The 15,947-nt window shown below is 34.7% G+C and overlaps 1 protein-coding gene across 12 annotated transcripts in view; it reads left to right on the top strand.

Moving 5' to 3' along the window:
• EXOC1 (exocyst complex component 1) overlaps positions 1–15,947 on the top strand; it is a 53,085-nt gene that overhangs the window by 12,458 nt on the left and 24,680 nt on the right. For 4 of the 12 annotated variants that reach the window (XM_033214618.1, XM_033214621.1, XM_033214620.1 and 1 more), the window contains exons 5-11: positions 508–528; positions 2,056–2,243; positions 4,425–4,652; positions 4,858–4,990; positions 5,623–5,732; positions 6,537–6,590; positions 12,058–12,207. In XM_033214618.1, coding sequence (XP_033070509.1) covers positions 508–528; positions 2,056–2,243; positions 4,425–4,652; positions 4,858–4,990; positions 5,623–5,732; positions 6,537–6,590; positions 12,058–12,207 — 884 coding nt within the window. The remainder of the gene's footprint in view (positions 1–507; positions 529–2,055; positions 2,244–4,424; positions 4,653–4,857; positions 4,991–5,622; positions 5,733–6,536; positions 6,591–12,057; positions 12,208–15,947) is intronic. The other 8 variants (XM_033214630.1, XM_033214627.1, XM_033214626.1 and 5 more) reach the window with 3 other exon arrangements.

The following is a 15,947-nucleotide window of genomic DNA, read 5'->3' as shown; positions in this document are numbered from 1 at the left end:
GACTTGAATCCTTAAATGCAAGCTTGAATTGTTATTTTGTGTGATTTTTTACTTGCCTCAATCTTGTCTTTTCTTACCGTGTTTTGTGACTAATCCTTTGTGAGGGAGTGTCTGGGTGAAGCTTTCAGGCCTTCAGTAATATAACTAGACTAAATGCATGAGTCACAACTGACCTAAATATAATCCCCAGGAAATGATTAGTTTCCCAGGTTTCTCCTCTAAGGATTAGTTAGTACTGTTTCTTAAAAGACTAAGAGAAAATAGAAAGATAAATATATTTGTAGTCACTATCAGAAAGTGAATAAGAAGAATGAACACTGCAAATTTAGCTTCTTATAGATCTTTCCACTTTGTAGTTGATTTGGCTGTCTTTTGAACTTTAATTTAACATGAAGTTCAAATGAGATATGGATAGTATTTTTAAAATTTAAGCCTGTTTACTTTTCTACCCAGCTAATATTCTTTGCTTACTTTCCTCTGCTTTTTTCATACCTTTTTACTCTCCAGAACTGCCTAAAGTTACAGAAGGTGCGTAACACCTCTTCTTCTTCTATTCCATATGTTTTTATTAGTTGCCATTGTTGTATACCGTTGGTTGTATATTTTATGAAATTATGTACTGGGACAAATTTATTTTAAAAATCTACATAGTAATAAAATTAATGATAGTGTTTATTATTGGCTTTCAAAGGACGTATCATTAGAAAATACTTCTGAAGCAGTTAATTATAATCATGTAAAGTATTTGTTTAAGTCTACTTGTTTAAGGACCTGTACAGAATGATTTGGGCAGTCTCTGCCCCCTCGTGGCTAATAAGCGGTCACACGTGACAGTGGAACTTTTTCCGCAGTGAACTAAATGGACTCATTGAAAGTGCAAGGAGTTCGGTAATATCTCTCTAAGAAACTTATATACTGAAATCTGTAATTGCCTGTACCAAAAGTTTTAGTCTTCTTTTTTTTATGGGATGTTATCTAAATCTGCCTAATTTATTATCATTCTTAAGAGCAAATCTTGTGTTACTTCAAATTAGCTGGTTTTTGTTCTGGGACAAATTAACGTATTTCAGGTCATGCTGAATGTAAATATTCATTTTCCTATAAAATAATGAATACTAAAAGCATCCAGAGTTTGTAATTTAAATCATGCCCCATTAAGTCTGTGAAATTGCCAACTTTATTTAAGAGTGGTAAAATAACATCTTAGGAGTTAAAAGTGATTTCTTTCATTTTACCTCTCCTAACCTCAAGCTTTATATACAGGGTTCACATGATAGTGTATTTCCTCCAAAAAAAAATGAACTGAAACATCTAGAAAGCATTTCAAATTTGACCTCTTGGTCTTTTGTTATAAAGCTTGAAGCCTGTTTAACTTTTTATAATTTCAAACAGCCATGTTGTTGTTGCTCTTACATTAGAGTTATTGAGAAAGCTTCTGTAACTTATCTTTAGGAATGTTATCAACGCCTGTGAAATTTTTTTAAACAAAGAAATGGAAAATTCAGTTAATATTCTAGTGACCAAAATAAATTATGGATTGTAGATGCATTTTTCATTTTAATTAAAAAATATTTGGCAAAAATATACATACCGAAGATGAAAGTAACAAAAGTAACAAAAGAAAAATTTCACCTGGGAATAAAAGGAAAGAAAATTGTTTTTGTGTGTACTGAATTCATAGTCATTGTTTTGTTAGAGCAACAGCCACATCAGGTATGAAAAAATGTTTAGGTTTGTTTCCACCAGTTTTTGTGTTTTGTTTTTACATTTTAGCTTAATTGTATTTTGGGAAATTGTGGTGAAAGCCTGTTTTAACACTTATAAGTTAGTGCATTACACTGCATGCTTTTTATTTATTTTTTAAGACTTTATTTCATTAACATATGAAATTTATAAAAATAAAGTTTGATTTTTTCATATGGTTTGAATCATTCTTCCCTCTTTTTCAGCTGCTAAATGTGACCTGTGTTTATAACTATACCTAGCTATATGTATTATGTTATAGTCTTTTCTACTTTTTTGACTATTTTACTTTGAATTTTTACCCCCTTTAAGAATCTGTTCCAAGTGGAGAAAATCAGAGTGTGACAGGAGGTGATGAAGAAGTAGTAGATGAATACCAAGAGTTAAATGCAAGAGAAGAACAAGATATTGAAATCATGATGGAAGGCTGTGAATATGCAATCTCGAATGCAGAAGCCTTTGCAGAAAAATTGTCCAGAGAGCTGCAGGTGCTAGATGGGGTAAGACTTTCTTGAAGTCTATGAATAAGTGATACATAGTGGATTGAGAAGGCTAATGATGTTCATATTGTGCTACCTCAGCATTTAAGCCTTTGTAGTGTGTTATTGCCATCTTTATCTATAAGCACATTACCAGCTACCATCAGTCTTTTACTGTTCTTGTTCAAAAGATGAACTATTCCTATTAAGCCAATGAAGACAGTTGGCTGAGATTCTGGATTTGGGGAGGTTCTTGATATGAAGTGATGAAGTAAAACGTAGGCCAGAGAACATCTTGGGAGTTGATTCACTCAGCCTCTGAAACATGTCGGAATAGTTCAGTGCCAAAGAATAGCATTTGTGTGTGTGTGTGTGTGTGTGGTTTGAAAAAAATAGGGATGAAGTATAAAGAGAGAAATGTGGCTGAAATATGTGAATCATTTACCAAAGAAGAGTGGAGTGAGTGTGGTGAAAACAGGAGAGCCAGAGAAAGAGATCTGTGACTTCTCTGCTAAAATGTTTTAGAATAGAGCTTTTTGTTTTGTATGCAGTTTCTGAGTGTAATTCAAATGCACAGCACCTGCTGGGTGCAGTGACTCACAGCTATAATCTCAACACTTTGGGAGTCTGAGGTGAGCAGATCACCTGAGGTCAGGAATTCGAGAGGAGCCTGGCCAACACGACAAAACCCCATCTCTACTAAAAAAAAAAAAAAAAAAAAAAAAAATTAGCCAGACATGGTGGCATGCTCCTGTGGTCCCAGCTACTCGGGAGGCTGAGGTACAAGAATCGCTTGAACCTGAACCTGGAAGACAGAGGTTGCCGTGAGCTGAAATCGTGCCACTGCACTCCAGCCTGGGTGACAGAGTGACACTGTCTCAAAACAAAACAAAACAGAACAAAACAAAAAAATGCACAGCATCTCTTATGCTAGAATAATCTAAAATCATTTGGGTTTGTTCTGGTTTTAAGAAAAGGTAAGCATTTAAGAAATCCCTCAGAGGATAAGGAACATTTTAAAGACTTAAATTTTAGTGTTATATACATGAAAGGTACAGAAGTTATGGGGTCTGACTCAGGCCCAGAGAGATTATATAAATAGTCCAAGCTTACAAGTTTACAGAGCTCATTGAAAGCAAAGCCTAGAAATGATTTTAAGATGTTAAGAAAGAAATTATCCTGGGCAGATTCAAACCCCAGCTCTGTTACTTAAGAGATGTCAGTGGCTTCTGAGCCCTGCTGACTCTTAAAGTTGTATTGCACTTAACATTTTATTTACTGTGAATAGTGTATAAATAACGTGTGAAACCACAACATCAGCTGTACAATGATATTCTTTAAATTTCTGGTGCAGGTTTTTCATCATACTGTGTTACTTGCCTTTTTAATATGGCTTAGTGATTTATATTTTTTGTTCTAATTAATATTGTATATATGTTCCAAGTCAGCATATTGCTTTGCAGTTTAATTTTGGATTTGGCAGTTTCCTTATTTCAGGGAATTCAGAATCAATAGTTAGAATCATTTAGAAAATAATGATAAGGGGATGGTGGTTTGTTACTGCTTTGCCTGGGGAAGAAGAAAAACAGAGTTGCAAATGAAAGAGAAAAGAAAAAAAGATGATAGAAGGAGCTATCTATCAGCTGTATGCTCTTCTACGTCCTGTTACTAGTTCCCTTCATACTACAGTTATAAATTAGTTTCAGGTATCCTTTGGAGTCTAGTATACCACTGCTGCTTTCTCAACTAAGATATCACATAGGTGATTATGCTTTTATTTAGTGTTTCACATAGATGTTAAGAAAATTTCTAGCTGGTAGAATTGGAGGAAATGTTAGAGATAACATGGCCTAATGCCTCCTAAATGTATAGAAATGAGAATGTGCCATTACTGATGATACATTCTGGCACCGTACTTGTGCATTCTGGAACCTTACTTGTGCAGTCTGTGGAAATATAAAATCTTAAGGCATGTGTATCAATTTAACATTGATAAAGAGGCAAGTGTACCTGCATGAAATACTGTGTAAAACATGGAAGAACATAAAGTGATAAACTAAAGTAGATGTATAGGTATATATCAATTTTTGTTACTCTACTTTAAAGGAAATTTAGCAACATTTCACCTTTATTCTTTTACACACTTAAATAACATGAAATGTTGTGTTTTTTGTTTGCTTGTTTTGGTCTTTAACTTTGTAGGCTAACATCCAGTCAATCATGGCATCTGAAAAACAAGTCAACATCTTGATGAAATTGCTAGATGAGGCTCTAAAGGAGGTAGATCAGATTGAATTGAAACTGAGCAGTTATGAGGAAATGCTCCAAAGTGTAAAAGAACAAATGGATCAGATCTCTGAAAGCAACCACCTAATTCATCTTAGTAACACTAATAATGTAAAACTCCTATCTGAGATAGAGTTCCTTGTGGTAAGTATGATCATAAATTACCAACAACAACAACAACAAAAACTAGTGATGATATATAAAACCCATTTGTAAACATTTTCTAATTTCCTTATGAGAACAGGATTTAAATTAATTCCAAAGACGTAATGATAGGCTTGAGTAGCATCTTGCCTGTAGATTTCCCAGAATTACGCATTTGCAAATGGTATGTTTGCATATATCCTAGAATCACATGGACTTGGCCAAAGGTCATATAAAGGCCCTTCAGGAAGGAGATCTTGCTTCTTCCAGAGGCATTGAGGCCTGCACCAATGCTGCTGATGCCCTTCTGCAGTGCATGAATGTAGCTCTTCGACCAGGTATGTTCATTAGAAATGACAAAAGTGTGACCAAGAATCTGAGACTAAGCCTGTAACTTGTTATAAAGATTTTGACAAGAAATACATGAGACACGTGGTTTAGGGTTACATTATTAGCTATTCAAGTTTCACTGATTTCCCACTTATTTCTGTTGATACTAGGAACTTTTTTACTTCAGTTCCTCCTTCTAGTTGACCTCAATGACTATAGTCAACACCATGATCTTTATTTAGTACTATCCACAGAACCCAGCAGAAAGTAGGTGCTTTGGTTAGACCAGAGAGCGTAAGGGTTTTCTAGGCAATGATTTCAAAACTTGAGTGTCCTTCAGAATCCCTAGAGGTCTTGTTAAAAACATAGATTGCCTGGCCCCAGCCCCAGATTCAGCAGATCTGCGCTGAGGCTTTAGAATCCACATGTCTAACAGTTCCCAGGCAATGGTGAGGCAAGACCACACTTTGAGAACCACTGTGCAGTCCCATTTTTCTCCTGCTTAACTTTTATCAAGTAAATGAATACACCCATACAACTTAGGGGTTATTCAAAACTTTAGATATGTTTAATGTTCCATTAAACATCAAGGAAATCTTTTTACCTATTAAACGGGTCACAAAATGTCATTCTGTATCAGGCCATGACATGCTTCTGGCAGTCAAACAGCAACAGCAGCGATTCAGTGATTTGCGAGAGCTTTTTGCCCGGAGACTGGCGAGTCACCTCAACAATGTTTTTGTTCAACAGGTAATTTTATTTTATTATTAAGACGAGCATGTTCCTATAGCTTATTTATGTATTATCTTAACCTTACATTTCCACAAAAAGGTTAATATGTTTAATTGGGGTTGCAGTCAATTACTTCACATATTTGATTTTAATATTTTGAAATAGGTGCCTCTTTGCTCATAGATGTATTTTGGGCCTCAGCTGCCTCTTTCAGTAGACAGTCTAGTGCCCTTCAGCTGATGCTCTCTGACTCTAGAAATCAAATAACTGTGCATATTAATTGCATATACTACTTAGATATTTTTATTTATAAAAGTAAGTCCAAACTTGTTAGATGTTTACTATTGGACCTGTTTTATTTTTCAATATTTTGAGGTGAGACTCAGGACTTGATTCAGTGTTTTAAATGTTTTGTAAGTTCTGTGTACTTAGAACATAGTATGCCTGTTAAGAAAATGACTATAGCTCAACCGTAAATTTCAGTTGATCTAATCTTCATATAAATGCTTTGCGTATATTTCTATATGGAGAAGGATGTTATAATTAAGTGTGTGGTAATAATATTGTTATTAATAATATTAAGAGTACCTTTGGGGGATTTGAATAAAAGCCATTTTAATATCTAATGTATTAAATTAGGTTTCTTATTTTTTCATCTCTTTTAAAAGTCCCTTTTATTTTATTAGAATTACTGAATGAAAAAAAATTGGGGGGATATCTTGTTCATCAAGAAATACTGCCTGAAAACAGTGGATTTTTACTTTATTTTCACTTTGCAATATTCTAAAACAATTGTATTTACTATATTTTATTTCCAATTAGTTTACTCAGGCCCTCCTTCAACTCTATAACAGGTCCTACTTTCTTTCGGTTCCTGTGAGTACATCAAATTTGGCTCAAGCTTCTCTGATTCTGTTGTTTTGTTTTTTTTTTTCTATAGAGTTTGCTAAACTTAACAGCAGCAGAATCTTTACAGATTATAACTTACTGATTTAAGCTACTTGTTAACCACATTCGTAGCAGTTTTTAAATGTCCCATAGTAGAGACTATTAGGGCCAAAAAGGCATTTAATCTCATTCTGCTTGCTTTTCTTTCTGTCATTTTTTCACTCACTTCATTTATTTAGTAATAAATAGTAGTATTACTCCTTCATTTAGTAATAATAGTAATATTACTCCTTTATTTATTTAGTATTGCCAGGTGATTGAGGTACATACCAGACATTGACTTGGGATAAATGAGAGACCAGTCCTGTCCTCAAGTAGTTTACAGTCTAGGGAAGGGAGACAAACAAATAATATACTCAAGAGGGATAAATGTTACGGTGGTGAGACTGTGGGAGCATAAAGGAAGACCACCTAACTAAAAGCACAGTAAGGGGAAATCAGAGAAATTCCCTTAACATTCCACTTGACCTGAAAAGTGTCAAGAAAAAAGTAAGCTTAGATGTCACATAGGAACTACTAATTCGTGTTTTTCTTAGGTAATTACTACAATAACATCTATTCCTATACAGTTCCTTAGTTTGTAAAAATGACGCTGTTGACAATTATGTTATCCACATTTGTAGATAGTATTGAAAATACCAGCCAATAAACAATAGTCTTTTCTGTACCCTTAACTGTTTATTGTAACCTGCAGTTATTTATGATTTTGCTTCTTGCCTTGTAAACTAATGGCTTCATTAAAAATGAATGCTACCCGTTTCTGAAAAGCTAATATGTGTTATTACATGTGAATGATGCATGTTAAAAACCAGAATGCTGTGACAACCTAGGATGTGCCAAAAAAGGTGGAAGAAGATACCCCATGCATAAGAAAGAGATTTTCTTAGTATCAGGTCACCTAGCAAAATTGTTGAGAAACATGGGTATGTCTATTCCTGGTAGGGGCACAAGCTGGGAAAGTTGATTAAAATAATATGGTACACCTCTTTGGCAATCACAAAATTGTCATTGTATGCTTATTATGTACTCACTGTCTACCATATGTGAGAATAAGAAATAGTTTGTACCCTCAAGATGCTTGTAAGAAGGTGTTAAAACTAATGTACTTACTCTTTGTAAGGAGTTAAGACTAATATACATTAGCAATGTGTGTAATATATTGCTAATTGTAGAACTGTGGACTGTAAGTGCTAAAAAGGTTTAATCAAAAGTGAGTTTATTGAGAATTTAAGGAGTCAGATATGGAAGGAATCGCAGATAAGGTAGGACTTGAACTGAGTCCATGCAATACAGTTTATAGCAAATGTATAGTTATAACATTTACAAATATTATACTGAAGAATCCAGTGAAAATAATCTGTTCACAATATAACAGTAATTTCAAAGCACTGATTCTCAGTCTTTTTAAAATTCACATATTAGTAAAACTAAAAGAAAGAAAATTTGGAGACTGACCAAATCACCAATTTTTTTATTTTACCAAATAAAGACCTTGAAAAAGAAATACTATTATCCACTTTCATTATCTTTTCGTTTTAAAATGACATTTTGGCACTAAAAGAATAAGAATTTCCTTTCAGATTTTAAAAATTAATACGTTTACCTTTATGAAGGACTCACTTCTTTCATTGTACTTTTTCTTGTTGCTATAGGCCAGGAAAAACATCTTGCATTTGGGAATCACTGATTCAGAGCATGCTATCTGTGATGCAGCTTTCCTATTAATACTTCTGTGTTATCTATACTTTAGTGAAACTTGAAGTGTATTTTAATATAATACTCACTGTAATACAGTATGAGAGTAATGTTACATAAAGATTAGTTAGCTTCTTTTAGATCTTTCAGATCTTACACACTCAACTTCCATTGAAATTATAGGCCCTTGCCCATAATTTTTACATTTACTGGGGATTTGTGTATCTAGAAAGATCAGGTATGAAAATTTGGCCAGTTACACTAATTAGGATTATGATATTGAAAACAGACAGTCAAATTAAGGCTAATGAAATTCAGGAAATATTTGCATAAAGAATATGTCATTTAAAAAATGGTTTTAGTTGTTTCTTGAAAGATTTATTTTGATAACTACTCTCTTTGCCTTTTGTTTCCCCCTTTGGTTCTACAGCGACCTCATGATTTTATCTACTTTTGCCTTTAGCAACATGATGAGACTGATTATGCACATAACTTAGAGAAAATGAAAATGAACTGAAATGCTCTGAACTAAAAGTACAACCAGGAAAAAAACCGAAGTTGTGGAACTTTTTACCATATGCTTAAGTTTAGAAATTTTTCTTTCAACATACATATACAGAAGCAAGCTATAATAAAATAAAACTTGTATTGTAGACCACCAATATTCAATTTCTTTTACAAAATCGTTTCCTTAAGCATATGTCACATTTTTGTAAACATAGATTGATGATCTCTGGTTAAAAGCTTAGAAAGGCTTGTGATTAAGATTCATTTTTGTGAGGTTTGTTCAAACTTTGCTTAGATTTTTAAGAAAACAAGAATAAGTATGTCATAACGGAAAGAAAGAATTCCAAATCTTGAAAATTTATTCAAACTTTGACCCCAATGTATCATTTCTTTTAAAAAGTCACTTTAGCAAAGTGCTTAAGAGTGCAGACACTAGAGCCAAACTTCCTGGGTTCCAAATCCTGACTCTCCTACCTCCTATCTGGGTTACCTTCAACAAGTTAATTGACATTTGTACCTGAGTAAACAGCAGTAGAAGAACATAGACAGTAATTTTGAGTCTTGAATCATTGAGAAAAATTAATGAGGAAGATTGTTTTGGATAATGAGACATTGTTACTAATAAAAACTATTTGGTAAACATTTGTATGATACAAGTCTGTCAAATATTCTTCCCCTTTAATCAGCGTGACCAATTAAGGCACACAGTTTAGACCAGGCACAGTGGCTCACACCTGGAATTCTAGCACTTCGGGAGGCTGAGGTGGGCGGATAACTTGAGCTCAAGAGTTTGAGGGCAACCTGCGCAACATAGTGAGACCCCATCTCTATTAATAAAAATAAAAATAAATTTTTTTAAAATAAAACAATTGGCCGGGCGCAGTGGCTCAAGCCTGTAATCCCAGCACTTTGGGAGGCCGAGACGGGCGGATCACAAGGTCAGGATATCGAGACCATCCTGGCTAACACGGTGAAACCCCGTCTCAACGAAAAAAATACAAAAAACTAGCTGGGCATAGTGGGGGCGCCTGTAGTCCCAGCTACTCGGGAGGCTGAGGCAGGAGAATGGTGTGAACCCGGGAGGCAGAGCTTGCAGTGAGCGGAGATCCGGCCACTACACTCCAGCCTGGGTGACAGAGCGAGACTCCATCTCAAAAAAATTAAATAAATAAAATAAAAATAAAAATAATACAATTTGGAGACATTTGTAGACCTAAAACTATAATATCTATATCCGCCTAGTATCTAATACATGTGATGCTGTAGAATCCTGATTATCCTTCTGACATGTTGGTTAAAAAACATTTCTGTAATAGAATGTTTTTATTGACCTTTGGCAACATAGAAGTAGATAATAGTCCAATGGTAATACCTGTGTAGTTTACTTAATATTATTAATTTTGTTCATCTTTATTGTTAGCCTTTGCAGAAAAGATGTGGTGGCCCAGGCATTCTAAATACATAGAATTGTTCCATTCTTCAACACTTTAGCTCTTAGTCCTCCTTGATTCTTTTGAAAGATGTGATTGTTTTATATTCAGGTAGCCACCCATAGAAGAACATCCACATAGGTTCATGCTCTGTTATCCAGAATTCTTGGGGTCAGGTGGGTTTTTGAATTTTTCAGATTTTAGAAAAGCAATACAGTATATATGCTGTATATTATATAATCACTCTAAGCACATGTTTTTGCAACAAAAAATATGAATAGTCACTCTAAACACTATAAATAGGCCCATGTCAGTTCAGGTCACGTTTTACCATCAAAATTGTTTTGGTGCCAAGCTTAGTCTGAGTTTTCAGAGCTTTTTGGATGTCAGAATTACAGAAAGGGATTATGGACCTATTGATACACCTTGTGTGTAACATCCGTGGTAGCTGTGAACTTCTGTTGCCCCGTGTTTTAGTTCTTGTTGTTTTGAACTGGTCAGTCTCGTTTTGTGATATTTTTCTGACATCTCTAGTTCAGTTTCCCAAGTTAACCTAAGTAGATATCAGTAAGATGAATCTGAGAAGTATATTGGTTGTTTTCTACCATTTTGTATATAATTTATGTATAATGGATCCTTCCTTTTTTCTTTTTAATTTCCATTTTAAATTGGGGATGTATTCTCACATGAAGAAAATTTTCCAACAGACTGAATTGAAAACGTTTATGAAGAAGGAACATGGATAATGATGTGGGTTTTTGTACTTGGCATGTCTTACACTTTCGGTCTTTCTTTCTCGGTTACCAGGGAACTCCTCATTCCTCTAGGCCAGAAATGTTTCTTTCAGAATAGTCTGTATTTAAAAGAAATTTTTAAAAAATTCATAACCACTAGGTTATTTTGTGTATATAGTAAAGTATATAAATTAGGTGAAAGAAGTCCCTTTCAACTTAAAATAATTTAAATTCTTTAAATTCAGGATGCTTATTAAGCTAATGTATACCAACAAGTATAATACACATTCATAATTTGCTTTAGGTAACCTTACCAGGAAATGAGTTAACTAGTTCCAAAACTCCAGCAGTCTGTGTAATTTTAATAAAATTTTCACAAAATGCTGACAAATAACTTCTGACTACTTAGGCAAATTAGATTGAGTGAAAATTACATCAAATAAATCTGTCTTGTTTTGCCTTTTGCTTGTTGTAGGGAAATTGTATTTTCAATTTGAATCTGCTCCAAGACAGAAGTAAGACTCAGATGACCAAGGTTCCAATTCCAAGCTCTAAGACTTTATAGTCTATGTTTTTTTAATCTGTTGTTTTAAATATTAGAAACTCTAATGGGAATATCATAAGTGTAGACTGTTTTGAATGATTTCTCTATTTGTGTTTCTTAATTCAAGCTATATCAAGAAGGTCATTTGCTTGGTAAATTCTGAAATATGGTATGAGAGAGAGAAGCTTCATTAAAACGTTCCATCTTCATTCCTTTAGAAGACGGAATGAGTAGTTGATTTATCAGAGTGCCATTCTTGCGTGTTTATGATTATCTTGTGGTAATGTTCATTTGATAGACACAGGATATAAAAGTTGTCTAAGTATTCGGTTTTTATTTTTCTGTATTCTATTCTTAATTATTTTTATTTTTCTATGTCTTATTGGTTTGGCTTGGCCACATTTTGGTCATTGTTTAAACTTTTTATTGTAACAATATGTCTTTGTACTGTCGATTATATTTATTTACTTATTTACTCACTTTAGGGTCATGATCAGAGTTCGACTCTTGCTCAACACTCTATTGAACTGACTTTACCCAACCATCATCCATTTCATAGAGATTTGCTCCGATATGCCAAGCTGATGGAGTGGCTAAAGAGTACAGATTATGGAAAATATGAAGGACTAACAAAGGTATGGATTTGCCGTCATTTACTCACTGAGAATAGAGCATTATCTTTTAGAATCAAGAGGTCATGTGTTCAGTTCCCCAAATTTAAAATACTGCAATACATTCTTAGCAAAGCAGAAAATTAGTCAGTGCTGTCTACCAGTGATAACATTCATTTTATTTACTTGGATAAAGGAGAGCTAAATTTTAAACTTCAGTATGGAAAAATATTAAGCCATACTGTAGCCTGAAGCATCAGTCAATTTAGTTAAATATGATGCTTATTTCCTGAGTTTCTTTATGTGCAGTATAGAAACAAGGAAGTATGAGGATTATAAGTGAGGTATTTGCCCTCTGTGGATTTATAATCTGTTCTGTCAAGGAAATATAAAGTGCCTCTTTATTAAGCAAGCATTCCACTATTCCAGGCACCTGGGGCCTACCTAATAAGCATCTACCCTAATGAGCTTTAAATCTGACTGGGAAGAATCATGCATAAAACAATCAGCAAAAAATTAAACACTAAACTAGAAATGAATTTTTAGTGTGTGGCAGTATAGACAAGGAAAATCCTTGTCTCGAGGCCGTGGGGGAAACTTCATGGACGATATCGAACTTCAGTTGAGTTTAAATAATGAGTGCAATTAAATAAACCAGAAATAAGAGGAAGGGCATTCCAGGGATGGGGAGAGAAATGTGCAGACAAAGGTGGGAAAAATATACGCTTGTCCTAGGACAATGTAAGTGTGACCGAAGCAGAAATTTCCTATTCTAGGGCAGTGAGAAATTACGTTGAAAAAGATGAGCTATAGGGACCTCCAGCATTCCTCAAGCATGGGAAAAGATTAGATGAGAGCAATTTAATTAAGAACCTAAAGTAATAATTCAGATGAAATGAAGTATTAAGCCAGGAAGATAGTGTTGGGAATAGAGAATATAAACCAAAAGAGAGACTCCAACAACAGAAGGAACAGACTGATGCCAAACTTGCTGGGCTTGGAGTTTAGAACAATACTACTGACTAAAATTCTGCACTTGGGGAAGAGCAAAGTCATTTATTCATATATTCAATCGGTAAATGAATTGAGCACCTATTGCGTGCTAACACTTGTAAGCACTGAGAGATACAGCATTGAAGGAAACAGGCAAATACTTGCCTTCTCAGAGTACGTATTCTAGAGGAGACAGACAGACAAAAATGTTAATTATATAGTATGTTAAAAGGTGCTGCTGAGTGCTCTAGAGAAAATAAAGCAGGGAATGCCAGGACTGGGAGAAGGGTATGGGATAAGGATTTCCAGAGGAGAGCTTTCCAGGCACAGTGCAAGTGCCCTAAGGCAGAGCGTTCCTGGTGTGCTTGCAGAGCAGGGAGGCCAGTGTGGTAGGAGCATTGTGAGCCAGGAACAGACCCTGGTGGGCGCAGGGTGGATCTGGAAGGGATTGTGGACCATGTAAGGATTTGTCTTTTACTGTGCGTGACATTACACGGTAGGGAGGGGAGATGGTGGACTTTGAGCCATGGAATGACATGGCCTGACTTAGATTTAATAGCCATTGTAGCAGGAAGCCATAGGGACAGTACTTTTCTGGCATTTATGCTGTTGACCTTTAGTTTAGAAATTGGACATCATGTCCCTTTTTAAAAAAAAACAGAGCTAAAGAATTCCCACCTATCTAGTCAACTACATAAATAGCTAATAGTATTCTAGATAGTCCTGGCTGAAGATCCATTTTATTAAAATTCTGAAATACTCTGAGAAACATCTAAAATCTTTTATCTGTAAATTTTTGTGAATTTGAAGTTTAAAAATAAGAAATCTAATGCATAAGCTGTGTTAATAATTAATAATTATATGGATAATGTGGCCTTAAAAGATGTTCTAGAATTGAAAGGAATGGTATGTTTTGTCTCTGTGGAATGAGAATATTGGAATTGCTAGTGTAAAAGCAACTTCTATCTAGTATCTTAGATTCATCCTTCAGAAGAAAGCAGAAGGGTTAGGTAGAGGTTTATGAGAAGTGTGATAGTAAAAAGGAAGCAAATTATATATTCCTATCCATGCATTTGTGTTGACATATTTGACAGTAGGACATTTTTATGTATCAGTTTTCATGTATTTTCTCTTGAAGTGCCTTTGCCCATTTAAAGTAAAGTCTGGCTCTTGCACTTCTAAACAGAGATCGTAAGAAAAAGGATATAAACCTTAGTAAAATAAATAATATCTTTAAATTATAATTTTTAAAATGCTTTTCAAAAAAAAAAAGTCTCCTGAGGTGCTTATATACTTCTTATCTGGCTAGCTATTTTAGGTGAGATTATTTTAGTTCCTCAGAATTAGTATATTAAGCATTATATATCTCCACTGTAGTATTATATTTTGTTTTGTCTTATTTTCATTCAACAGAATTCTGATTTGGAGATATCTTAAGGAAAAAATTTACATTACTGGAATTCTTTGCCTTTTGAAGTTTTAGGAGGATTAATATTCTGAATAATTAAACATAAATTATATTTCCTTAAGAGTTTAGTGCCAACAAGTGCTTTGTCCCCTAGTGAATATTCAAATAAGTAATCAATAAGCTTTTTGCCTAATTGTGTTCCCAGTGAGTATTATTGCCCTATCTTTATATATAATGCAGTATTCATGAATGTAATTTAAAGTGAAGAAACAAGATTATAGCCAACCTAGTAATGATTTGTGGAATCATTCTCTGCTCAGAGTTTATTTTTGATTGACAATATTAATGAGCTTTTTAAATGAAATTGACTTTTTCTCAGGAATGTTGTATCATCCTGTGATTTGAGCTTTTGACAGAGTATGTATTTTTACCTCATCATCTAATTTGGTTGCTGAAGAGTTGTCAAAAACAGGAGTTTTACTTAAAAAGGAAGAAGGAAGGAAGGAATGAAAGAAAAACGAAGGAAACAGACAAATCAGTGTTTCTTTAGTAAGAAATCATAATTCAGAAAGCTATTTGCACTTGGTTAGGTTTACACAGCTCACACTTTTTGGCAGGAACAGAAAAAACTTGTTCAAAATTCTTTGGGAATAAGAATCATTAGCCACTGCCTCTAGCTGTACTGAGGCTGAATCTAAGCAAAGCCCCATTTTTTGGTATACAGAAAATAGGTGTAGCTTGGACTGCCCACATTTCCTCCTCCCGGGACTGCTACCCCTATCTGCAACTCTGGGTCATACATGTAGGGCAGTTAGTAGAGATGGTCCATCCATGCTTGGGTAGGAAAGGCGTTTTCCTCTGCTAATAGCCTCCTGAGATTGGCAGTCGTACTTGAAGATGACTCACATGTCTTCTCTCCCCTTCAGTTTTACATTTGTAGAATTTGTCTTACTGTTGCGAACCCCAGTCTGAGACAGATCTCAGTCAATTTAGGAAGTTTATTTTGCCAAAGTTAAGGACGCTCGCCCATGACACAGCCTCAGAAGGTCCTGACGACATGTGCCCAAGGTGGTCTGAGCACAGCTTGGTTTTATACATTTTAGGGAGACATGAGACATCGATCAGTATATGTAAGATGAACATTGGTTTGGTCTGGAAAGGCCAAACAACTCAAAGCAAAGGTGGGACGACAAAGTGCGGAGGGGGCTTCTAGGTCATAGTTAGATAAGCAACAAATGGTTACATTCCTTTGAGTTTCTGATTAGCCTCTCCAAAGGAGCCAATCAGATATGCATTTATCTCAGTGAGCAGAAGAATGACTTTGAATAGAAAGGGAGGCAGGTTTGCTCAAGCATTTCCCAGC

The sequence above is a fragment of the Trachypithecus francoisi genome, unplaced genomic scaffold (genome assembly GCF_009764315.1).
Source record: "Trachypithecus francoisi isolate TF-2019V2 unplaced genomic scaffold, Tfra_2.0 Lachesis_group1, whole genome shotgun sequence".
Lineage (NCBI taxonomy): Eukaryota > Metazoa > Chordata > Mammalia > Primates > Cercopithecidae > Trachypithecus > Trachypithecus francoisi.
This window is presented reverse-complemented; position numbering and strand designations above follow the sequence as displayed.